Consider the following 25,260-nt stretch of genomic DNA (forward strand, 5'->3'; position numbering starts at 1 on the left):
TTTTTCAGTTACCATATACAAAGACGATTACATAAGTGTTTTAAATAAATAAAATTATTAAAATTATTTTTGGGAGCTTTTGCTTTGAAACATTTAAAAATATACCGATATCACTATTCATTAGGAAAGTTGCTAATCCTTGATTGTTTACAGATGTTACCACAGTAAAACATCAAAGAATGAGTGTGACAACAAGCAAACCCTCAAAAACAACTGTATAAAAATCTAAAAAAAAAAAAAAATATATAAAAACAGCCAACATATTCTAATGGAAAGGTGCAAATTTTTTTTTAACAATTTTTTTGTATGAAATAGGGATCATCATACATGTATTATATGCAGGATTATTATTCTTGCACATGCAATTTATAATCATCAGTCCATGCTTCTATTTTTAAATTGTCATTATTTTATGAAAAAGCTCATAATCATTAGAAATGTGCAATAACTCATGCATGCTCATTGAGTACTGTTGCGTTTGTCTGTCTTCAATTGCTTCGCCCCACTTGCCTCGCCTTATTCTCGGCTCCTCCCGCTTACCTGGGCAAGATGGCTACCGCCGCGTCTTCCAGCCGACCTCTCTAGCGTCCCCAGAACGGCTATGGTGCAGCCTCCCGCCATTGCTCCTCCCAGGTACCTACTAGGGTTCGCGCGCAACCCACGTCTTTGTACCACCCTTGGCGCAAACCTCGAGGGCATTCCCTCATGCTGACATCACGCCATCTGGGTATATTACCTTCATCAATTTGCTAGCTCCCCGCGTTAGCAAGGACTCAAATCCATTCCTGTCTACGCTACTCTGCTGCTTCCATGGTGCCGCAGGAAGCTCTCTCTCTGCCTTTCCGGGTGTATGCTAACCTGGGTACCCGCTCCTCGGGGGGCCCTCTGCTTTATTTCAGGTGACTTTCAGGGAACAGGTACTCGCTCCTTGAGGGCCTGCTCTCCCTGCCTCGGTGCCTGTACCTTCTACAACAGACCTGGTGGAATCGCATACCAACAGCTAACACCTAATGAGTACTCTAAACTCTCAGTCTATCTCATCCATAGTATCTCCTCGCTGGGATACCTGCTGCGGAACCTCCTGACATCATCTAGGAGAGAAGGGCTCCCTCTGCCGAGGTCCCTGAGACTACAACCACAGACTGCCTCACTACTGCCACCTCTGGTGGTTAACTTCAAGCTGTGTAATAAAAGAACTCTTGTGTTTGTGTAGTACGAGTCTAGCCCAGTGCTGTGGCTCTTCACAGGGCTCCTCCCCGTGGGCATGGTCACCTTCACAGCACCCAGGGATCCACAAAACACACGGTATCATAACAAGTACAAAATTCATATCTTCTATATCATTAAATTCAGCAGAATATATAACACTTTCCTCACAAGTCAATGGCTCAGTGACCCCAAAGATCTTCAAATCCACCACCTTAAAGAATATTGCCACAATGCAACCTGCATTTCAGCCAATGTCTGCCGCAGGGGGAGCATTCCCAGATAAGAATGAGTATTATTCTTAGCTGCTGAAGTGAAGCTAACAGGATCTCGGGAGGAAAGTTAAGCCTCAAGTATGATGAAAAATAGTTCTTTAAAGACATGTATTCCTTCAGCCATTGTCTGCTGTAATGCTTAGTCTATATATGGAAGAAGATATAGCAGAAGACTGGAAACATTCTGAAAGCCGAGAAAAACTTGGAAAAGGCTAAACAAGCTGAAGTGAAATTTTATTCCACCTTTGACAAAATATTTTTCTAGGTTTCTGATTTCATATTATTTTGCTCTCTTTGATATGCATTTCTTTTACAGTACTTGTAGAGGAAACAGACTGGAGAGTTCAGAAATTATTTTTGTTGGGAACATCTTCAGTAAAAGCAAAGTAAAATAAGCACTTGCCTTCAAAAAGGAAGTGAGAAAATGTAGCACGAAGAAAACATTTTTCTGTTTGAAAAATGTCAGACAAGTATGACTAGAAAGCACAGTTGCTTACCTGTAACAGGTGTTAGTCCTCACATCATCCGATGAAGCCCAGCATGGAAAACTTTTGTCAAAGTTTCTAGAAGCTTTGACCAGCAGATTAAGCATGCCCAGTCTGCCACTATTCGCGCGTCCATGCGAGGTTCCTCTTCAGTATCATAATATAGATAAAAAAATAAGACTGAAAAAATAAAACAACAAATCGGAAGGAGAACCCAATTCTGTGGGGAGGCGGGCAGGATTCCTGAGGACTAACATCCTGCTGTCCTAGAAGAACTCCTGTTACAGGTAAGCAACTGTGCTTTCTCCTATGACAAGCAGGATGGTAGTCCTCACAAGTGGGTAAATACCAAGCTCCAGACTGCCCCCATTCAACTTGAGAGACCTACAGCGGTCGAACAGTGGCCGAACAAGGTGCCAATAGGCACAACGCAACTGTGGCGCTGTAGGTAAACAGGGGGCAGTCTGGGTCCCACAAGAAGCAGGAAGAGTTGGGTTCAGGTCTGGAACACATTGCGCAGGACGGACTGACCAAAGGCACTGTCCTGATGTCCATCCCTGTCTTGTCAGTAATGAGCCACAAACAGTGTAGAGAACTCCAGGTTGCGACCCGGCAAATGTCGATGATGGGGACTGCACGCAAATGAGCCACCGACATTGCCAAAGTCCGCACAGAGTGAGCTTTTACTCTGCTGGCTAGCTGAAGGCCTGCCCATGCGTAGCAGAAGGCAATACAATCCGCCAGCCAATTTGACATGGTCTGCAAACCCACCACCCCACCCAGCCTGTTGGGCTCAAATGACACAAAGAGCTGGGTGGACCGTTTGTAGCCTGCAGTGCGATCAATGTAGAAAGCCAAGGCCCTTATACAGTGTAAGGTATGAAGTTCCCGTTCCCCTGGGTGGGAATGAGGCCTCGGAAAGAAGGTGGGCAAAATGATGGACTGATTGAGGTGGAAATCAGTCACGGCCTTGGGCAGAAACTTAGGATGCATACGCAAGACCACATGATTGTGGAAGAATTTCGTGTAAGGTGCGCACGTGACCAGTGCCTAAAGCTCGCTGACCCTACAAGCCAAAAGTGATCGCCACCAAGAATATGACTTTCCAGGTGAAGAACTTCAGGTCGCAGGACTGCAGTGGTTCAAAAGGAGAGTGCAAGAGCCATGCCTGGACTACGTTGAGATCCCATAATGCAACTGGAGGCCGCAAAGGGGGACTTCTCCTTGAGCAGACCCTGCATGAAACGGCCCACTAAAGGCTGGACCGAAATGAATGTGCCAATGACACCTCGATGGTACGCACTGAGGTGCTCCCTCACAGAGCTGGTCTGAAGCCACGACTCGGACAGATGCCACAGGTAGTCCCAACAGCTGAGAAAGAGGGCAGGAGAAAGGGTCTAAATCCTGCCTCACGCACCAGATGAAAAACCATTTCCATTTCGAGCTGTAGGACTTCCTGGTGGAAGGTTTGAGACTGTCAGGACCCGGGAGACGCAGTCCGACAGCTGCACAGGCTGGAGAAGTACATGCTCAACATCCAGACCGTGAAGGCCAGCACCCGGAGGTTCGGATGGCGCAGCGTGCCCCGATTCTGTGAAATGAGATCAGGCACCGTCCCCAGCTGGATGGGTGCCTGCACAGACAGGTCTTATAGAAGCAGGAACCAGACCCGCTGGGGCCAAGAAGGCATCACGAGTATCATGGTCCCTCTGTCCTGTTGAAGCTTCAGCAGATTCCTCGAGAGGAGCAGCACAGGCAGGGTACGTACACAGCAGGCCTTTCCCCCAGTGAAGGGAGAAGGCATCGCAGGCTGGTTGGCCGTTCCCTGCTACCAGGGAGCAGAACCTGCTCACCCTGTGGTTGTGTGGGGAGATGAAGATATCCACATCCGGCGTACCCCACCGGCAAAAAAGCTCGGCCGCTACCTCCGGGTTGAGGGACCACTCATGAGGCTGGAAGGACTGACATAGGTGGTCCGCCAGCACGTTGAGATGGCCTGGCAGGTAGATCGCTCATAGAGATATCCCCTGAGACAGGGCCAAGGTCCACATATGAACTATTTCGTGGTATAGGAGGAACAAGCCTGTGCCGCCCTGTTTGTTGATGTACCACATCGTGACTTGGTTGTCCATCCTGATCATAACTTCCTTGGACAACAATTGGTCCCTGAATGCCCACAAGGAGTATTATATCGCCTGAAGCTCCAGAAAGTTTATCCGACAGCGGGCTTCAGCATCAGTCCAGAGGCTCTGCAAGTGGAGACTGTTCACATGGCTCCCCAGCCCTGGAGGGAAGCATTGGTGGTGAAGGTCACCTGAGGCGGAGTGGGCTGGAAGGGAAGTCCTTTCTCAAGATTGGAGAGATCTTCCCCCTAGGACAGAGACGCTCTTAGCGGGTCCATAATTGCGACCAGAACCTGGAGACCCTGAGATGTCTGCCACCACTGGGACAGTAAGGTCCACTGGGCGCTCCTCATGCAGAGGCGAGCCAGAGGAGTCACATGGTCAGAAGCCGCCATGTGCCCCAGTAGGCAGAGCAGAAGGTGGGCTGGTACGCTCCAACTGTTGTGGATGAGGGTAGCCAGTGAGGCAAGGGCAACCGCCCAGTCTCTGGGCAGAAAAGCTTTCATTTGTGCCGTGTCCAGCCTGGTGCCTATGAAGTCCAACTGAGGGGATGGGCAGAGATGCAACTTGGGGAAGTTTATAACCAACCCCACAGTCTGCAGAGTCTACCATCAAGGCCAGAACCTGCAAGGCTCCGGAGCGAGATTCGCTCCAGACCAGCCAGTCGTCCAGGTATGGGAACATATGGACCAAGTGGCGCCCGAGGTAGGCAGCCACCACCGCTAAGCATTTGGTGAAAACACAGGGGGGGGGCTGATGCCAGCCCAGGGCAGCACTATGTACTGATAATGTGCTTTCCCCACCATGAAGCAGAGGTATTTCTGGTGGCTGGGACAATTGCAATGTGTGCATAAGCCTCCTTGAGATGGAGGGAGCTAAGCCAGTCTCCTTTTCTGAGGAGCAGGATCAGAGAGCCCAGAGAGACCATCTTGAACTTTTCTCTTGCAAGAAGCTTGTTCAACGCCCTGAGGTCAAAAATGGGGCACAAGCTGCCATTCCTCTTCGAAATGAGGAAATACCTCGAATAGAACCATCGGCCATGTTGATGGCCAGGGACCGGTTCCACAGCGCCGGCTGCGAGGAGAGCGGAGGGTTCCATCTGATGAGTGACCAAATGGGAGGAAAAACCCCACAATGGACATGGGGGAGAGGTCTCTGGGAGCCTGCTGAAATGGAGACAGTACCCCTGGCGAACGACAGAGAGGACCCAGTGGTCTGATGTTATCTCTTCTAAGTGATAGGCGAAGCTCATGAGCCTGCCCACAACTGGGGGTTCTGATATCAGAGGTATAGCCAGCTGAATTGTGCTCCCTCGCCACCAATCAAAAGCCTGTGGCCGGTGCTTGCTGGGGGGCCGGTTGGGGTCTAGGTGCTCGCTGTTGGGTGAGGATGGCCCCTGGAACATAAGAACATAAGAAATTGCCATGCTGGGTCAGACCAAGGGTCCATCAAGCCCAGCATCCTGTTTCCAACAGAGGCCAAACCAGGGTACAAGAACCTGGCAAGTACCCAAACACTATGAAGCTCCCATGCTACTGATGCCAGTAATAGCAGAGGCCATTCCCTAAGTCAATTTGATTAATAGCAGTTAATGGACTTCTCCAAGAACTTCTCCGAACCTTTTTTAAACCCAGCTACACTAACTGCACTAACCACATCCTCTGGCAACAAATTCCAGAGCTTAATTGTGTGTTGAGTGAAAAAGAATTTTCTCCAATTAGTCCTTCTATTATCCAAAAGTGTAAACAACAGATTCACATCTACTTATTCAGGACCTCTCATGATTTTAAAGACCTCTATCATATCCCCCCTCAGCCATCTCGACTCCAAGCTGAACAGCCCTAACTTCTTCAGCCTTTCCTCAAAGGGGAGCTGTTCCATCCCCTTTATGATTTTGGTCGCCCTTCTCTGTACCTTCTCCAGAGCAACTATATCTCTTTTGAGATGCGGTGACCAGAACTGTACACAGTACTCAAGGTGCAGTCTCACCATAGAGCGATAGAGGCATTATGACATTTTCTATTTTATTAACCATTTCCTTCCTAATAATTCCTAACATTCTGTTTGCAACACACTGAGCCGATGATTTCAATGTATTATCCACTAAGATGCCTAGATCTTTTTCCTGGGTGGTAGCTCCTAATATGGAACCTAACATCGTGTAACTACAGCTAGGGTTATTTTTCCCTATTTGCAACTTGTCCACATTAAATTTTATCTGCCATTTGGATGCCCAATCTTCCAGTCTCGCAAGATCCTCCTGTAATGTATCACAATCCGCTTGTGATTTAACTACTCTGAATAATTTTGTGACATCTGCAAATTTGATAACCTCACTCGTCGTATTCCTTTCCAGATCATTTTAAATATATTGAACCGGTGCGAGGCAGATGAGCCCGGGTGGCCGGAGAATAATATTTCCTCTGCTAATAAAAAGGCTTCCAGGAACCCTGCCTGGAGGATTTTTTGGCAGAGGATGGGCCCTGCCAAGGCACTAGCAGACAGCTGTTGAAGAGTATCATGATGGTCCTTCGATTGTGCCACCACATCCCGAACCTTATCCACAAAGAGGAGAGGATGGCTAGCCTGTCCTGGACCTCTAGCCTGAGATCAGAGGCCTGGAGCCATGCCATCCTTCTGGTCTCCTACTGTTGCTGGGAAAAGCCCTCTGCGAAATCCTGGACTCGTTTCCAGAGATTGCAGTTGTACTGGGTCATTTAACATTTATAGGTGGCGATGCGGGCCACCAGCATAGTGCCTTGGAAGATTTTCTCCCCAGGGCATCCAGCTCCCTGTGCCCGCGACCTGGAGGAGCAAAGGCATAGATACGGGACCCGCGACCCGGACCCGGAGGAGCAAAGGCATAGGTACGGCAACTCCCCCACCGACTGGTGGGGGAGTTGCCTCCTATCAAACCCCTCGGCCTGCTGCACCAAGTAGGAGGCATCAGCCTTCAAGTTAACAGGGGAGATAGAGATGGGGTGTTCCTACATGCAGAGGAGGAGGTCTTTAAAAATATCGTGTATAGGAACTGCCACGATTTCCTTTAGAGCATTGATGAATTAGAGCACTTCCAGCATCTTATGACACAAGTCCTCCTCTGTAAGGAGCTGAAAGGGAATGGCCTCAGCCATTGCCCTGACAAACCCGCGAAGGGCAAGTCCTTGAGCAGCGACTGGCACCATTCCTCCGGTGGGGAAGGCTCTGAGAGGGGGTATTCCGAGTAGTCTGAGAATGAGACTGTGAAGTAGTCACCCCAGGGGTTGTAAGGCCCCTCCTCCTCATTAAGACCAGTGTGTCGTGGGCGAGGTCCGTGAGGGGTATCCCCCTGGGCTCAGATGGCCTCGAGGGCACCTGTCAGCATCGATGGTTCCCCTGGCTTCGAGGGGACCAGAGGCTGTGGTAGGCCGGAGGGATCCGGTACAGGCTCGAGGAACCGTGGGCGAGGAAACACGGTACCTTTCATATCTTCCTCCTCAGAGGATCATTCCGGTGGAGGGCATCGTTGGCCGATGGGGAACAGAATGCCCCTTGGGCACCGGTTGCATCGGAAGAGCGCCCAGAAGGACATCCAAACACTCCAGCAGTGGTGCTAGCATCGATGGCGGAGGTTCAGGCACCGATATTGGGGCCGGTGGCACTGGCAGCTCAATGCTTTGGAACGCTTTGAGCACTGCAGACTACACCCTGGGTCCAACTCCTCCTGAAAGTCCGGAGTGGCCAGGACTGATTAAGGGAGACGAGGCATCACCGGATCTTCCTTGGGCCTCCAAGGTGGCATGGTGCGCAGCACCGGTGTTGGTGGGGAACATCCGGGGCTACCAGGGGCATCGGAGGGTGGGGCCTCTAATGGCAGGTGCTGCTTCAATGGCGGCTCGGAGGCCGCTGATGCCACTCTGGAACCGGAATCGTGCATTGACGGTGACCAGTGTTGATGCTTGCGGGATCTTCTTTGGTACTTGGTCTGGTCTTTTGCTGGTGCCGAAGAAGCTGATGATCCTGATGTCCTGGAGAGCAGAGAGACCATAGAGGATCTATCCCCATCCCCCCAATCCTTTGAACTACTGGCGAGAGGGACCGCTAGGGGAAGCAAGTCGGACGGTTCCCTGTGATCTCACGGAGTCGATGGAACCAACACAAGTGTAGAGAGAGTAGACTTTGAGGCCCCAAAACGTTTCTCCATCTTGTTGAGGCACACCCGACACCCTTTGGGTGTCATCTGGTCACACAGATGGCACCCGCGGACGTCGTGTGAGGCCCCCAGGCAGAGGATGCAAACCTCGTGCGGATCCTTGATGGACATGGTCTGTGGGCACAGACGAAAACTGGTTGACACCATAAAAAACACCCAGCATGCAGTCGATGACTGCATGCTGGGTGCTTCAGGTTTGTCCTCTTCACTGTTTGCCTCCTTGGCTTCTCTACCAGATGGCCTTAGCGCTGGGTTAGGAGATGCATGGAAACAAACATGACAGCAGAAAAAGACCATATGGCCTATCTAGTCTGCCCATCTTCCCAACTAATTTAGCTTTACAATTCTATTCACTCCCTCAAGAGATCCCATGTTTATTGTAACCCACTTTGATGGCACTGTATCAAAAGGCGGTCAAACAAATTGAATAAATAATATACCATACTTCCTTGAATTCTGATACTGTTTTTGTCTCCAGCACCTCCACTGTAAAGAAATATTTTCTAAGCTTACTCCCGATTCTACTCCCTTTCACCTTCATCCCATAAGCCCCTTATTCTAGAGCATCCTTTCCTTTGAAAGATGTACACAGAAACATTGGAGGTATTTAAATGTTTATATCATATCTCTCCATCTTTCCTTTCCTCTTACATCTGTCCTCGGGGCATGCAGGTACACTGGTTTAAGGCTTGCGACTGTACCTGGCTTGGGTGCAAGCTAATCTGTAACAAGGTAAACTAACAAACCAGAAGGATTACAGGTTCAATGTGGCACAGACTAACTCTACTCAAAGGGAAGATATATCACACAGGATTTTGTCCGATGCTTGCACCACCTCCTCTTGGCTGGGAGCTGGCCCTCAACCCTCTTACACCAAGAGCTTTCCTTTATGTCAATCCCAGGATTATCTCATATCCACATTCTAATACTCTTAAATCACTGCTTTATATTAACCGTCTCCTTTGGCACAGACTTCCCAGGCAATAGGGTAATAGTCTCTTAATCCTGGCTCTGTATGCAGGCTAACTTCAGTGACCAGAGGTTGGCACTCTTTTGCTTCAGGCACCGATAATTGGTCATTTAACCTGCTGACCAGTTTGCCAGCACTTAATTCCAGGAAAAGTCCAGACAGCACAGCTATTCCTTCAGTTGTTTTACTTTCAAGCTTCACATGTGCACCTTCATTGAGAATGTATGACAATTTAAATCTTCAGGGCAACAAACAATTCTTCACTAAGCAATTACAGTTCATGCTCAGATTCCAACAATAAAAATTTCTTGCACCTTTTCAGATTGGTTAGGCCAGAGCCAGGCAGCACCTCTGATTTTCCTAGCATTGCTTCCAAGTAGCTTTCCTCCATTTAGATACAGCTCTTACTTAGGGACTCCTCTTCTGGGAGATTACAGCCTCTAAAACAGTCTACCATTGAAGAGCAAACTTCTCCTCTACAGTAGTAGTGAAGAGATTTACCACTCAAAGCCAGCCTATTCTTAAGTAATTCCACAGTTAACCTGCAAGGAAGAAGATTTCAGGTTAAGAGAAAACTTTTCCCTCTGGGTATCTCCAAGGAACAACTTGTTAACTAATTAAAGAGAAATGTTCCTTCTGTGTTCAGAGAGGTAGCTGGCTAACCACAAGAAAATTCACATGGCTGCAGTCAAATGTTTTCCTATTTCTTCCTGGTTAATACTTCAGAGTCTATTTATATGCTTCGGTACTAACTCTGTAGTTCTTAGCAATAAAAAACTCCCCAAAATACAACACAAGGTGTAGCCCTACTAATTTCCTTTCCATCTCTCTCATGAGTTTTTTTTTGTTAAACACTTCTGCAAAACTTTTCCTTTCCCTTTACTCAAAATCAGCAGTTCAGAATTTCCTTTTCTACAGCAAGCCTGGAAAAATTCATTTTTCTTAATGGCTGGGCCCAATAAACCGGCTTCAGGTTTGTCCTCTTCACCGTCTGCCTCCATGGCTGTCTGCCCAGTTGATTCTCCTGGCTGTATCTCTCGGCTGTGCCTTCCAGCAGTGACCTCCTTTACTACTCTAGGATCCTCTTAAACACCTGGAACAAGCCTTCCATGAGGCGCTAATGACTAACTAGGCAGGAGTACTTGGGAAATGTATTTTTATTTATTTAAAGTTTTTCTATACCAATATCCGTTGGCACATCACATCGGTTTACATATAACAAAAAACAATGTGTAAGCTTTACAGGGAACTGTATTTAGAAATAACCATTGAAATAACAATAACCTTGAACTGATTGAGTAAATAATAAATGTAGAACTGTGAGAAGAGTATGTGTTAACTTAAAATGTAGTTCCCTGTGCAACCAACTTAACTTTCCCTTACTTGTAACCAAGTAACCAACCTGTTCTGATCATCTGGTTTAAGACACTAATTCCTACTCAAGGACTAAAAAAAAAACCTACTGCATCACCACACTAACCTCTGGACCAACTCCAACCGATTTATATCCTTTTGAAGGTTTGTTTTCCAGAATTGTACATAGTATTCCAAATGAGGTCTCACCAGGGACCTATACTTTTTCTGCTGACCAGTCCTCTCCCTCTGCAGCCAAGCATCACTCTGCCTTTTGCTGTTTGGTCACTTTAAGTTCATCAGATGCTATCACTTCCAGGTCTGCCGTGCTTACAAGAATTTCACCTACAATATGGTACCTCTCCCTCGTATTTTTGCATCCTAAATGCATAACTCTTCATTTTTTAGCATTAAATCTTAGCTGACAGACTGTAAACCATTCTTCAAGCTTCATTAGATCCCATGTTATTTTTCACACCTTCTTGGCTGTCTACCCTGCTGCAGATTTTGGTATCATCGTCAAAAAGACAAACCTTTCCAGACAATCCTTCCATTATGTCGCTTACAAAAAAGTTGAAAAGAACCGGTTCAAGGACTGATCCCTGAGGTACATCGCTAGTAATGCCCCATTCCTCGGAGTGAACTCCATTTACCACTACTCTTTGTCGCCCCCCCACTCAACCAGTTCCTAATCAAGTCAGTCATTCTGGGCTCATACCAAGGTTGTTCAATTTATTTATAAGTCGCCTATGCAGAACCATGTCAAAGGCCTTACTGAAATCCAAATATAGTACATCTAGTGCTCTCTCTTGATCCAACTGTCTGGTCACCCAATGCAAGAAACGGATCTGATTCCTCTGCCAAATCTAACTCTGGGAAACCATGCTGCCTTGGATCTTGCAATCTACTGGATTCCAGAAATTACACTATCCTCAGATTTAGCACTGATGCCATTAAGTTGCTCACGACAAAAATCAGACTAACAGGGAGAGGGGCGTATCATTCTTAACAGCACCTCCTCCTCTCGGGCTTGCTGGAATGGTGAGCTCCTGACTGCATAAAAGTAGGTGAGTGAGGAGAGATCGGCATTTTTGGTTTGCTTTGGAAAGAGTAAGATCTGTTTCTTTGGTATTGCCCTGTCTCTATTTGTAGACCCTACAGCAAGAGATATAGTAAAGGGATACATCTTACCAACAGATGACCTGTCTGGTGCGGGTTGCCTAAGGTTTTCAAAAGAAGTAACATTTTCTGAAAGTTCATTTTTGGTTAATTCTGGTCTTGGCTCAGGGAGGGAAAAGCTCTGCCTTGAGAAGGGCAGGAGTACAAAAGACACGCTGTGCCCATCTCACAACCTGCAGAGGGAGAAATCCAACTACTGTTTTGAGAGGAGAACAGCATAAGAAGTGTCATGATATCTGGAGACTTCCACCAGAGTCTTCACCTTGGGAAAAAGGACAAATACTGGTTTGTGTAGATCTTGAAGTACACTAGGACTTCAGGTACTGTTGAGGAAGAGATATGAAGGACACCTCTAGCCACCTGGGACACAGCTTTCCAAACCTTTGAGGTAAGTTCTATTTACTACTACTTAACATTTCTATATCATTTCAGGATCCTGTACTGAAGGACACATTCACAGAGAGAGGTGCAGTTTGAAGAAATAATAATTGGACATAGATGTACTCAGAGACAAGTGTTCGGTACACATTTATTACTTTGGAAGACATACAATAAACTTTTAGTTCAGAACACCCAGTCTGAGTGTCCATCCTGTTATTTTCTGCCTCTACATCTAAATAACAGCAAGTGTATCTAGTGAATAGGTTCCACCCCTGTGCCTTGGGCCCTGGAGATATAGACCCAACCATTCAGACAATCCATGCCCTGGAGTAGACTTGTGATTATGTACAGGGCCTTAGCCCCAGGACTGAGTGTGACCCCTGCACACTTCAGCCAGAAACCCTGAAGTAGGGGCTATAGATACATTCCTATATATTACATGGTATAAATATTACTTTGTACTTTTGCCTAAAAATGTCTGAGCATCTTCTTACAATTCTTTATTTCACAACAGTCATTGAGAACTAGCTTCTTAAAGCAAAGCTGCTAATAAACCAATGCTCATGCCTGATTCTCTTAATTCCCCCCCCCCCCCCCCGCCCATAGATAAATGGGAGAAAAGCATTAGTCAATAAAACCCTTAGCATCCATGACTACAATTTACTTAGGAACGACTTTTGCAGCAACAGTACTACACTGGAATCTATCAGACTTAAAAGTAATATAAGAGGCATAAGATGGATAATTCATCTTGTTAATTTCTGTATCTGAATTTATTGCAAACAGATTGTTCCTAGATTAATGCTAGAAAGTAGATGTCAAAATGTTAATTTGCAAGATATTATATTCAAAGGGAAAACTCCTATATCACTAGAATCAACATTTAGTTAAAAAAAAGATTTAACATTTTTGCAAGGTTAAGAACAAATCTACACAGAGCACTGGCAAGCAAGGTAAGAAAGCCAAGACAAGTGACATGATAAAGGAGTCAGGAGCAGCACACACTGCTTACACAACAGTAACGGCAAAAATGGCAGGTGGAGGAGAAGCAAGGGGACAAAAACGGTTTCCTCATACCTTGAACCATTTAAAGCCAAAATGGTTGGCCTCATGCATTGTTTCATAATACAGCTTCAGACAGGCAGTGAGTAGCAGAGTGGTGAAAAATCAGAAAGAACAAGGGAGAGAGGAAGAAAAGAAAAAAAGCATGCAATTAAAAGCAAATTATAATCAATAGTCAGTACAACCTATAAAAAATGGACAAAAACAACATTTTATATCCAACCTAATAAAGCCAAGAGAATATTTATTCTAAACGTATGTTGCATTCAAAAATCTGTCTTTAATTTTCCAAGCACCATCAAAACAAGAACCAGATAAATAATGAATAAAACAAGTTTTGCTATGGAAACTGAGGAACTTATAAAATCATCTGCGACAAAGGTTGGTGGTGGGGTGGGAGAAAAACCACACAACAGAAAACAAAAAGACATTCTGAAAGTAAAGGAAAGAATGTGAGAGAGTTAAGTTAGGAGATAGGAAATTCTCTCTCCACCCTGAAACAATGGCAGATTGCCATCCTTCCACTCAAATACCACCCAATCAATGTTTAATCCACAGTGAAGTTAACTATTTGATAAGAGAACAGATTCAAGAAGGTGTTGCAGGGCTGGTATTTCGTATCAACTGAATACTGAATAGTTAAGCATTCCTTTCTAAGATTTAGTTTAATTATATCCTAGTATTTTATGTCTCCATAATGGAAGATCACCACTTATGATTTGTGTCCCCAGAAATATTTACAGTGCTCTATAACATTTCTTAATTTTTTATAAGCAATGATCTAATAACCTACTACTATAGTTTGAAAACTTATAATGCATTTTGTTTCCTTTAGTGTAAAACAACAGTACAAATTATGTATGTGATATAGACCGCATCTCCTATCACATTATCTTTTTATTTATTTATTATTTTATTTTATAGCTTTTATATACCGACTTTCTTGATACAAATCAAATCAACTCGGTTTACAGAGAACAAAGATCTTAACAATAATGGTAACAATTAACAAGAGGTAATAATTAGAGGAAGAGAAAAAGTTACAATAAAACAAGGGAGTACAACTGGGAGTTGGAAAAGAAAGTGGGGGTATAAAACAATAGGTACTAATACCTAAATACGTGTGGGGATGCTTGTATAGTCTATCTCTGTATTATGGCATATGATGAGAATTTAGTGCTTGTTTAGGGGTTGAAGATGAGAGTTGGATTAGATTCTGAGTGGTAAAGCTGAAGCTGAATTTAAGCACAGGAAAAGGCTTGACTGAACAGCCACGTCTTGAGTTTCTTTTTAAAAGTTAGGAGACAGGTTTCCAGCCGAAGGTCTGGAGGAATGGCATTCCAGATGGAGGGGGCTGCCGTTGAGAATGCCCGATTTCTGATGGTTGATCGGCGCACTGTTTTGGTTGGGGGGGGGGGGGGGGCGTGTAGGGATCCCTTGTAAGCTTCCCTTGTTGGCCTAGCCGTATGGTGTAGTTTTAGCGGGTGGAGAAGGTCGAGGGGGGTCTGATGGTGGATACTTTTGTGAATGATAGTAAGTGATTTGTGAAGTATTCTAAAATTAACTGGGAGCCAATGTAGATCCTTTAGTATGGGTGTAATGTGTTCTCTCCGATTAGTATTTGTTAGGATTCTTGCCGCCGCATTTGGAAGCATCTGGAGGGGTTTTGTCGTAGATGTTGGGAGACCTTGTAGGATAGAATTACAGTAGTCAACATTGGAGAACAGGATAGCTTGGAGAACCGATCTGAAATCGTGGTAGAATAGAAGAGGCTTGAGTTTTTTGAGCACCTATAATTTGTAGAAGCACTCCTTGGTCGTGTTGTTTATAAACTTCCTTAAGTTCAGGTGACTATCAATTATGACTCCAAGGTCTCTGGCTTGAGAAATTTGGATGATATTAGATGGTTGTTGTTGGTGAAGACAGTCTTCTGGGGTGATAAGTAGTAATTCTGTCTTAGCGATGTTAAGAATCAAGTTAAGGCCTGTAAGATGAAGATTGATTGTTTGCAGGTGAGTGTTCCATTGCTTGATTGCTATTGCCAATGAGTCAATTACGGGGATCAAAATTTGTACATCGTCGGCGTATATATAGAATTTCAGTTTTAGAGTAGTGAGCAGATGGCAGAGAGGGAGGAGGTAGATATTGAACAAAGTGGGGGATAGGGAGGAGCCCTGGGGGTCTCCGAGTGGAGAGTTGGTGCGTGGTGATTCCTTGTTATTGATTTTGACCTTGTAGCCTCTGTTGTAAAGGAATGAGAGGCCAAAGAGTTGAATTTTTGACATTTTCCTGAAGGTTGCGTCTCAAACAGAGATCCCAGTTTCCTGTGGCAGCTCAGGGTAGATTCTGTGGCAAGCATTAGATATTACAGCATAGCTTCTGAAATTCAGTGGCACATTTGCATATTTTTACATATTAACTGTTAACTGCGTTTTACAATATAAAAATCTTTTTCCAAACTTGTGTGCGCCTATATAATTTATTTTGGGGGATTTTTGGGTGGGGAAAAGGAATTTCAAGAACCAGTGTGGGGGGAGGAAAGGAAGGGGGATCAGCACAAGATTTTGGGGATAGGGTAGAGAAGGAGAGACAGAGAGAAAGGACTGGGGATTGTGTGAGTAAAGAGAGAGGGGCTGATGTAATAGGCTATGGTAGACCTGCTGTGAATTTCTGTGTGGTATTACACATGTAAGATTATCACAGGAAACCGCATGTATGTAATAACCTGGGTTAGTGCAGAAAAACGTGCGCACAAACCCACTCAAAAAGCTTTGGCTAGTTTAGCTCGAGTCCATGCTAATGCCATGTAAAGGAGGCAATTAACTATTCATGGGCAATGCAGAGAGCAGTGAAGTTACTGCAGGTTTTTTTAAGCGAGTTCTTTAGTGCCTGTGTCAGAGTAACAGTTAAGTTTAATTGCCTGTCTGGAGGTCGAAAAATTAAACGGCAGAAGCCAGATGAGAGGTCAGAGAGGGAACAGGCATATGTTAGAAATGCTGAATGCTTTTGTAGCCCCTTCTAAATTTCTACTGCATTTCCCCCTCTCATTGGCATAAGCCATTATAGCTTCCATGCAATTGGTGATGACTCATGAAGGGGTTAGTCATTGCTTTACCCATCTTCAGTCCCACTCCCAGAACACTAACTCACTACTATCTTATGAAAGGGGAACGCTTTCAACTGAGAATCAATCATGAGTCACCACATTAATTAATGAGTTTATACATGGTTTATTGCATAAGGACTTCAGCTGCATGAATATTTGTTTTGCGCAGATTTTCTATGCATATCTCATTTGCATACTGTCTCCTTATTACATCCTATGGAGGCGCCTGCTTTTGTCATGTGTACTAAAAAAAAATAGGTACTGAAAAATAGCGCCAATTTCACTCTTCTAACATCGTTTCCAGAGAGAGGAAAGGGTGGGAATGAGAACTGGGGATGGAGAGTGAGGAATGATTGGAGAGGTAGTTAGGTTCAGGATCTGGGATGGGAATGTAATTCCTGGTCTGAGGTGTCATGATCAGGGTAGGTGAGAGGGTAGTTAGATCAGTAAAAGAGATAGAATTGGGAGAGAAAATCCAGGATCAGTAGGTTCTGAGAGAGAGAGATGACTATGAGGGGGAAGAGTCAAGTTCAGCAAGGAGTGCGAGTGGACAGAGGATCCAGCTTGGAGAAAGGGAAGGTATCCCTCCCCTGGCTGCAAGTCCTGCTCCCATACCCCCCAGTAGTCTTCCTGAAACTTCTTCCTCCCCCCCCCCCCCAATCACTGGTTCTCATCTTTTGAACCCCTCAATTCCATGTCTTTTTACACTTATTCACAATTTGCTCTCAAACCAATTGCATCTTACAACATATATACCCTGTCAATGGTCCTATCCTCTTTCCCTAATCCCTCTTCTCCCTCCCGCCTCGTCACCCCTTGTATCTCTCTCCAATTGTTATTGATCAGACACTAAGGCTGCACAGATCAAAGTGTGATGCTCTCGCTCAAGGGGAGATGACACAACCCGAGGCACCATTGTAACATTCCAATCAGTGGTAATGATTAAGTGGGAGTGCTTCCTGATTCCTGTGATTCCACAAAGACCTGGTAATTTCATAGCAAGGGCCAAATTTAGCATCTTAGAAAAACCAGCGTTCCTGACCATAACACTGGCACATTTCTCTTGCTTATGGAGCTAAATATCAATGTGAAATTCAGTTGGGCCATGAAAGCTTTAGGAGGAAGGCTGTGTAGTTTTATTATTCCTCCATTGAAAAAGTGCAAATTACAATGATCTACTTATACAGTTAATAATTTGCACTGCATGGCCCCAATTGCACTGTTAGCTTGCCCTTAATTTTCATTTATGTGGATGTGTGTATGAGCCTGTTGATGTTCTAAAGAAGTTGATGGCATTTCAAAGTCTTTGAGGAAATGTCCAAGCCAGAATGTGCAGTCTTTGTGTCTAGAATTAAGTGTTTTTTGGGACACATTTTGTTTCATTCTGTTTGCCAGCTGAAGGGTAACGGCCCTTTCCGAGAATCAGGACTGCGACTTCAGTCATTCATGAGACATACTGTTGAGATATTGATTGATAGGTAGATTGTCATTGGCAAGGAAATATGGGAACTCCCATGCCGTTTGCATATTGCTGCAAAATGTTTAATGGCAGGATGTTAGCCAGGATCTCAGGGTTGGCGTCAGATTCAAAATTTTGATTATGATGCACATCATGTTGTTCCATGGCATATCTAACAATTCTGTATATGAACTGTCTGACCTGGCTGTAAAACAATACTCCACGCTGAATAGCCCAGTGATAAGACGTCAGTTTACAGTGCATTGGCCAAGTTCTTTTTGCAAGTTTCAGTAACAGAGTGACTCTTACTTTGTTTTTGTTTTTTTTGGCAAATCTTTATGTGAAGCTGTATGACAGAAATTTTTATCAGGACAACCACTGGATATTTTCTAGTGGGGCTATTATTTCGCTGAGTTACTACAATGACAAGACAAGGGTGCACAATTTCCTGCATGAGTGCTCAGGTGGAAAGCAGTGAGATGATTTTGGAGGGATTTGGTTAGTCTCTCCAGTAATGGAAATACTGCTCCAATAACACTAGATTGTCTTTATTTCTGAGATTTTTTTCCCAGTGCAGCAAGGGTTGTGTTTGCACATGCAAACTTAAGAGACAATGTGCATGTTAGGTCACATATGTACACTGAATACTAATAGTGCTGGTATAGAGCCTTGAGGAAGACCATTATTCATTATCCTCTTGCAGCTGGGTTTATCAGCAAGCTGTGCACAAAAGGTTGGCAAGCATCATGTTAATTAGTTGGGCATTAACATGACATCTGATTATTTTAGTTCTCTTCTGCAAAGACCATTACACCAAATGGTGTCATAGGCAATAGAGAGGTCAATCAGTGCTATACCAATTATCTGTTGATGCTGAAACCAGCTTTCTTTAAAATGGTAAAGGCAATAATTTATTTACAGCAGCTATGACAAGTGTGAAATACAACTTTCTTGGGAGGCAGCTGTAGGTCAATAATGGTAGAAGGTCTGGCAGAGTTTGCTCAATCAGCTTGGAAACAGAACAAGAAGGAAGTCCTGTGGCTTTTTTGGGCTTTAGGATCATGATGATTTTGGCTTGTATTCCTGCTTTGAGGATTTTACCTGTTTTTGTATAGAAAAGACAAAAGGTTTGCAAGCCAATGTCATCCATATAATCAGATATCTTTAGAAGCTCAGGACACAGGCCATCATATTCTGGTGCCTTATTGTGTTTTGTAGCTCTGAAGGTTGAATCCACTTCAGCAATACTGTGGTTGGCAGTAGTTGGCTCAGAGTGATAGTGAGCTGTTTCTGTACTGCTTGTTTAATGAGTTTGTCTATTCATGCCTTCGAGCAGATAAGCAAGTGGGAAGCCACAATATTTGTTGCGGTTTGTGATGGCCTACACTCTGTTGGTTTTGAGGTTCTGGAAGAGCTACCAGGATTTACAATTAGAATGAGTGGCCCAAATCTAGTGTAATCTCCTCCCAGCATTTTATTTTTTGCAGAGATCAGAGGCTCCAGCAGTGCAGTATTATTTTATTTATAAACATTTGATATTCCACCTTTTCCCAAGCTGGCCTCAAGGTGGATTATAATCAGATTTATAATTAATTCCTGTTACAATTGCATCTTAGTTTACTATAACCATAGGGGACATGAAAGGGGGCATATAAGAGGGAGGCGGCATGTAAGATCTGATCAGTGGTGTGAGGAGGACTGTAATGGTCATTTAAGGAGTAGCATAAAGGTGTGGCAGCAATACAGGTCTGTTAGATGGTTTAGAAAACCAAAATAGTGAAGGTTACCATAGCACAGGTGCATTAGGGAAAAAGGCAGGCATTTAGTGCATATGAAGTAGAATCAATAAGAGGAAGTCAGGCAGTGGTTGATGATATGGATTTGGATAGTCAAGATAGTAAGGAGTGTCTGTCACTGGCGTTGTCACAGGATTCATAGATTTTTGGAGTGCATTTAGGGAATGACCTGGGTGAATAGCTAATCCTTAATTCTTTTCCAGACAGTAAGTTAGGATGTCTCAAGGCATAGGGATAGTGATATCTTGTTCCATGGTTTTGGGGCGAAGTACCTGTAAGTACAGAGTCTGCTGTAAATTAATCTGGTGGAAGCCAGAGGAGGCGAGGATAGGAGGAAGGAATGAAGTTCTCTTGTGGGAGTGAAGGAAAACAAAAGCTGGGAAAGATACTCAGCGGCAATATTGTTTATCCACCTGAAGACAAAGCAAAGAATTTTGAAATGAATCCTGTATTCAACCGGGAGCCAGCGTAACTGTTTGAAGATTGGCCTTAAATGGTCAGTTGCTTTGGCCCCTACCAGAATTCTAGCGGTTGTTCTTTGCAAGAGTTGAAGGCATTTGAGATTATATTGAGAGATGACGTGGAAAGAGAATTACAATAGTCTACAAGAACATAAGATCATAAGATTTGCCATACTGGGTCAGACCAAAGGTCCATCAAGCCCAGTATCCTAGTTCCAACAGTGGCCAATCCAGGTCACAAGTACATGGCAGGATCCCAGGGGGTAGACAGATTCCAAGCTGCTAATCCCAGGGATAAGCAATAGATTTCTGCAACTCCACTTTAATAATGGTTTATGGACTTTTCCTCTAGGAACTTGTCCAAACCTTTTATAAACGCAGCTACACTAATAACTTTCGCCATATCCTCTGGCAATGGATTCCAGAGCTTAATTATGTGCTGAGTAAAAAAATGTTTTCTTTTTAGTTTTAAATGTATCACCTAATATCTTCATTGTGTCTCCCCTAGTCTTCATACTCTTTGAAAGAGTAAACAGCCAATTAACGTTTGCTCGTTCCATTCAACTCATTTTGTAGAACTCTATCACATCTCCCATCAGCTACTCCAAGCTGAAGAGTTCTAACCTCTTTAGCCTTTCTTCGCAGGGCAATTGTTCCATCCCCTTTATCATTTTGGTCGCCTTCTCTGTACCTTTTCTAATTCTGCTATATCTTCTTTGAGATGCGGTGACCAGTATTGCACACAATACCCAACATTAGATCGCACCATGGAGCGATACAGAGGCATTATGGTATTTGTTTTATTCTCCATTTCTTTCCTAATAATTCCTAGCTTTCTATTTGCTTTCTTGAATGCTGCTGCACACTGAGCAGTAGGTGGTAACATTGTTAATAATGATATGCTGGACAATTTTACTGGAAGCAGCAGAATATAAGAGTTTTAAATAAATAAATACATAAAATAAATAGATCCTTTCCCTGAATGGTGACTCCTAATGTGCAACCTTGCATCGTGTATCTATAATTTGGGTTTCTCTTCCCTAAGTGTGTCACTTTGCACTTGTCCATATTAAATTTCATTAGCCATTTGCATGCTTAGTTTCCCAATTCTGCAAGGTCCTTCTGTGATTTCTCACACTCCTCTTCTGTTTTAGCAACTTTGAATAATTTTGTGTCATTGGCAAATCTGATCATCTCATTTGTTGTTCATAAATATATTAAAAAGCAATGATCCCAGGGGCTCTCCACTATTCAACTTTCTCCATTGAGAAAATTTACCATTTAGCCCTACTCTTTGTTTTCTAACTTTTAACCAGTTCCCAATCCACAATAGGACACTGCCCCCATTCCATGACTTTTTAATTTCCTAAGAAGTTTCTCAAGAGGGACTTTGTCAAATGATTTCTGAAAATCCAGACACAGTATATCAGCCGCCTCACCTTTATCCACATGTTTGTTTATTTACACCCTCAAAAGAAAAATATAGCAGCTTGATAAGGCAAGGCTAAATCCATGTTGGCTTTGGCCCATTAAACTATATCTAGCTTTATATTCAGGAATTTGGTTCTTTATGATAGTTTCTACCATTCTGCCTGGTACAGACATCAAACTCACTGATCTGTAGTTTCCTGGATCAAATTGGTGTTACATTGGCAACCCTCTGTTCTTCAAGTACCATAGATGACTTTAATGATAGTTAAATTACTAATAGCAGATACACAATTTCATTATTTTGTTCTTTCGCCACTTTGGGATGTAAACCATCTGGTCTAGGTGATTTATACTCTTTAGTTTGTCAATTTGTCCCATTACATCTTCCAGGTAAACTGAGATTTGTTTCCGTTCCTCTGAATCATCACCTTTGAATATAATTTCTGGCATGGATCTCTCTTTTACATCTTCTGCTATGGCTTTATCCCTAAGTGCCCCTTTTACCCCTTGATCATCTAATGGTCCAACTGACTTCCTCGCAGGCTTTCTACTTCAAATGTACCTGAAAAGGTTTTTTTTAATGAGTTTTTGCTTCCAAGACCAGATTCTTTTCAAATTCTCTCTTTGCCTTCCTTGTCAATGCTTTGCATCTAACTTGCCAATGCTTATGCTATTTTATGCTTTCTTCATTTGGATCCCTTTTCCATTTCTTGAAAGATGTTCTTTTAGCTATTATATCCTCTCTCACCTCACCTTTTAACCATGCCGGTACTTGTTTAGCCTTCTTTCCACTGTTTCTAATGCATGGAATACATCTATTCTGAGCTTCCAAGATGGTATTTTTAAACAATGTCCATATGTGAGTAAACTCTCAACTTTTGGAACTGCTCCTTTTAGTTTGTCAATTTCCTAACCATTTTCCTCAGTTATCTTTTTGAAAGAGAATTGCTGTCACAGTAGATTTCTTTAGTGTCCTTATTCCAGTTAAGTCAAATCTGATCATGTTATGATCACTATTGCCAAATGGCTCCAACCCTGTTACCTCTCACAACAAATTCTGTGTTCCACTAAGGACTAAGTCTAAAATAGTTTCCCCTCTTGTTGGTTCTTGTACTAGCTGCTCCATGAAGCAATCATCTTTTTCATCTAGGAACTTTACCTCTCTAGAATGTCCTGATATAACATTCACCCTGTCAATACTGGGGTAATTTAAATCACCCAATATTACTGTGCTACTGATTTTGTTAGCTTCCTTAATTCCTTTTAGCATTTCATTGTATGTCTGTTCATTCTGGCCAGATGGACAGTAATACACCCCTACTATTTTATTCCCCTTTTCACCTTGAATTTCTATCTATAAAGATTCAAAACTGCCTTTTTTTTCCTGCAGAACTTTTATCATATTTAACTCAATGCCCTCTTTAATATATAGTACCATCCCTCCACCAATTTGATTCACCCTATCATTTTGATAGGATTTGTACCCTGATATCAGTGTCCCATTGGTTATTCTCCTTCTACCAGGTCTCTGAGATGCCAATTATATCTACCTCTTCATCCAGTGCTATACACCAACTCTCTTCTTCTAGCATTTGCAAACAGATATTCCAAAGTATTTTTTTGCTTGTATTTATAACCTGTTTATCAGTTAACAAGGATAATTTGAATGTTTCTGCTCTGACTGCTCTTTACTTAAAGGTACCTGGTCCACTTATTGCAACCTCTCTACTGGGATGCCCTAATCTCCCCATTCCCTTAATATCCTTCAAAGATACACTATTCCAAACCATGTGCGTCTGAGCGAATGTCACGTTAATTTAAAATCTGCGCTATCTTTTTAAAGGTTAGTGCCAGCAGCCTGGTTCCATTCTGATGAAGGTGGAGCCTCTCTTTTGGAAAAGGGCCCCTTCCTTCTCCAAAATGATGCCCAGTTGCTAAATAAACCTAAAATCCTCTTCCCTGCACTGTCGTCTCATCCACTGAGACTTTGTGCTCTGCCTGCCTCTGGAGTCCTGCACATGGAATGGGGAGCATGTCTGAGAATGCTACCCTGGAGGTTCTGGATTTCAACTTTTTACCTAAAATCCTAAATTTGGCTTCCAGAACCTTCCTCCTCCACTTTTCTATGTCATTGGTACCCATGTGCACCAAGACAGCTGGCTCCTCCCCAGCATGTGCCACGTGATATCTGTTACCTTCGCACTAGACAGGTAAGTTATCAAGCAATCTTCATGTCCACCAGCCACCCAGCTATCTACCTTCCTAATAATTGAATAACTACAATGGCTGTCCTAACCCTTCTATCCTGGGCATGTGCTCCTGAAGACATATGCTCAGTGCAATAGGATACTACATCCTCTTGGAGGCAAGTCCTAGCTACAGGATTACTTCCTGCCTCACCAAGGTGATTCTCTCCTTCCAAATAACCTTTCTCCTCTAAGGCAGGACCAGGGGACTACTCTATGTTCCTGAAAGTCTCCTCTATATACCTCTGTCTCCCTTAGCTCCTCCAGGTCTGCCACTCTAGCCTCCAGAGATCAGATTTGTTCTCGAAGGGCTAGGATATCTCCTTGCATCTAGTGCACACATACCACCTCTTGCCAGCTGAGAGATAATCATAAATGAGGCACTCAGTGCAAAAGGCTGGGAGGGAGTCTTTCTATCTGTACCTTAATTTTGATGATTTGTTATCAAGTTAGAATTTCTAAGGGAGTAGGGAAGTAAAGCTAAAGTACTTTTTGTCTATTGATGTATTTTACATTTGTCTGTCAATGACCCTCAAAACATTACAATTCTGTAAACTGCCTAGAAATGCTAAGTTTTAAATAAATAAAACAATCTACTTATAACTGCCTAGTTACCCACCTTATTAATATTTGTTTTGAATTAACTTCCTTCTGTATAAAATCTGTAGTAAATTTATAGTTAGGAGCTTTGAGGTATATGCACCATTAGGCACACATACAGTCCTACTGGAAGGGGTGTGGGGCCTCTGGAAACTGGGGCTATGGAGCTTGAAGTCTGGTTCGCTCGCAGTGACCTCTAGAATCCTCTCCCGAGGGCTGCTAGGAATGGTATGCAGATGAGCCTTCTGGTCCTCTTCTGCTATGCAGCTGGTTATTAATGCATGCTTCACTGTGACAAGTCCATGTTTGTCAAAATATTTTGGTCATCAGTTCTAATAAACTCTTTCAATAGCTGCTCCATTTCTAGTTGTGAACATGCTATGTAGCTTTTCCAATAGCTCCTCTGGATGTTTTTTTTTTTTCTTTCACAGATGTCAAAATATTTATGAATTTATCAAAGTTTTTAGGATTTGTTTCCAGATCCTTCATTTAGGTATCAGTTTCTTTTATGTAACTAGGTCAACTGGCCTTCCAAAATTTCCTATGTGGCAGTGATTTTGAGGTTATGACAATGGTCAATATTTATTCAAGAGATTTTAGTAGCAGTCCATATTCCTGTCCTCTGAGGTGATATAGAATTTTGCGTTATAGTCCTTTTTCCACCAGATTGAGAGGAATGTGCATGGTTCTTTAAGATAATATATAAAGAGTTTCTTGTATCAAAGACCATTATTTGAAATTTTCTGTCTTTTTTTTTTTAAGTAGCTCTATTGTGTGTGGTGGCTATTAGTCACTCACACGTACGGATAGGTGAGTGACTACTTGCAGAGGTTGTGATGGTCATGCCTTGGAGGGGGGCTGTCACTTGACCAATTATGATGCTTTTTGTTGACATACTGCAACACATGGTTAGCCTTGATCCACTTCAGCCATAT

General features: G+C 43.4%; 1 protein-coding gene across 15 annotated transcripts in view; it reads right to left on the bottom strand.

The window, feature by feature from the left end:
• Positions 1 to 25,260, bottom strand: part of ERC1 (ELKS/RAB6-interacting/CAST family member 1) — a 1,001,239-nt gene that overhangs the window by 387,817 nt on the left and 588,162 nt on the right. For 6 of the 15 annotated variants that reach the window (XM_029599915.1, XM_029599914.1, XM_029599912.1 and 3 more), the window contains one exon: positions 13,242 to 13,295. The exons of the other annotated variants lie outside the window; for them this stretch is intronic. In XM_029599915.1, the coding sequence (XP_029455775.1) occupies positions 13,242 to 13,295 (54 nt within the window). The remainder of the gene's footprint in view (positions 1 to 13,241; positions 13,296 to 25,260) is intronic. 15 annotated transcript variants of the gene reach the window in all.

This window comes from Rhinatrema bivittatum, chromosome 4 (assembly GCF_901001135.1).
Source record: "Rhinatrema bivittatum chromosome 4, aRhiBiv1.1, whole genome shotgun sequence".
Classification (NCBI taxonomy): domain Eukaryota; kingdom Metazoa; phylum Chordata; class Amphibia; order Gymnophiona; family Rhinatrematidae; genus Rhinatrema; species Rhinatrema bivittatum.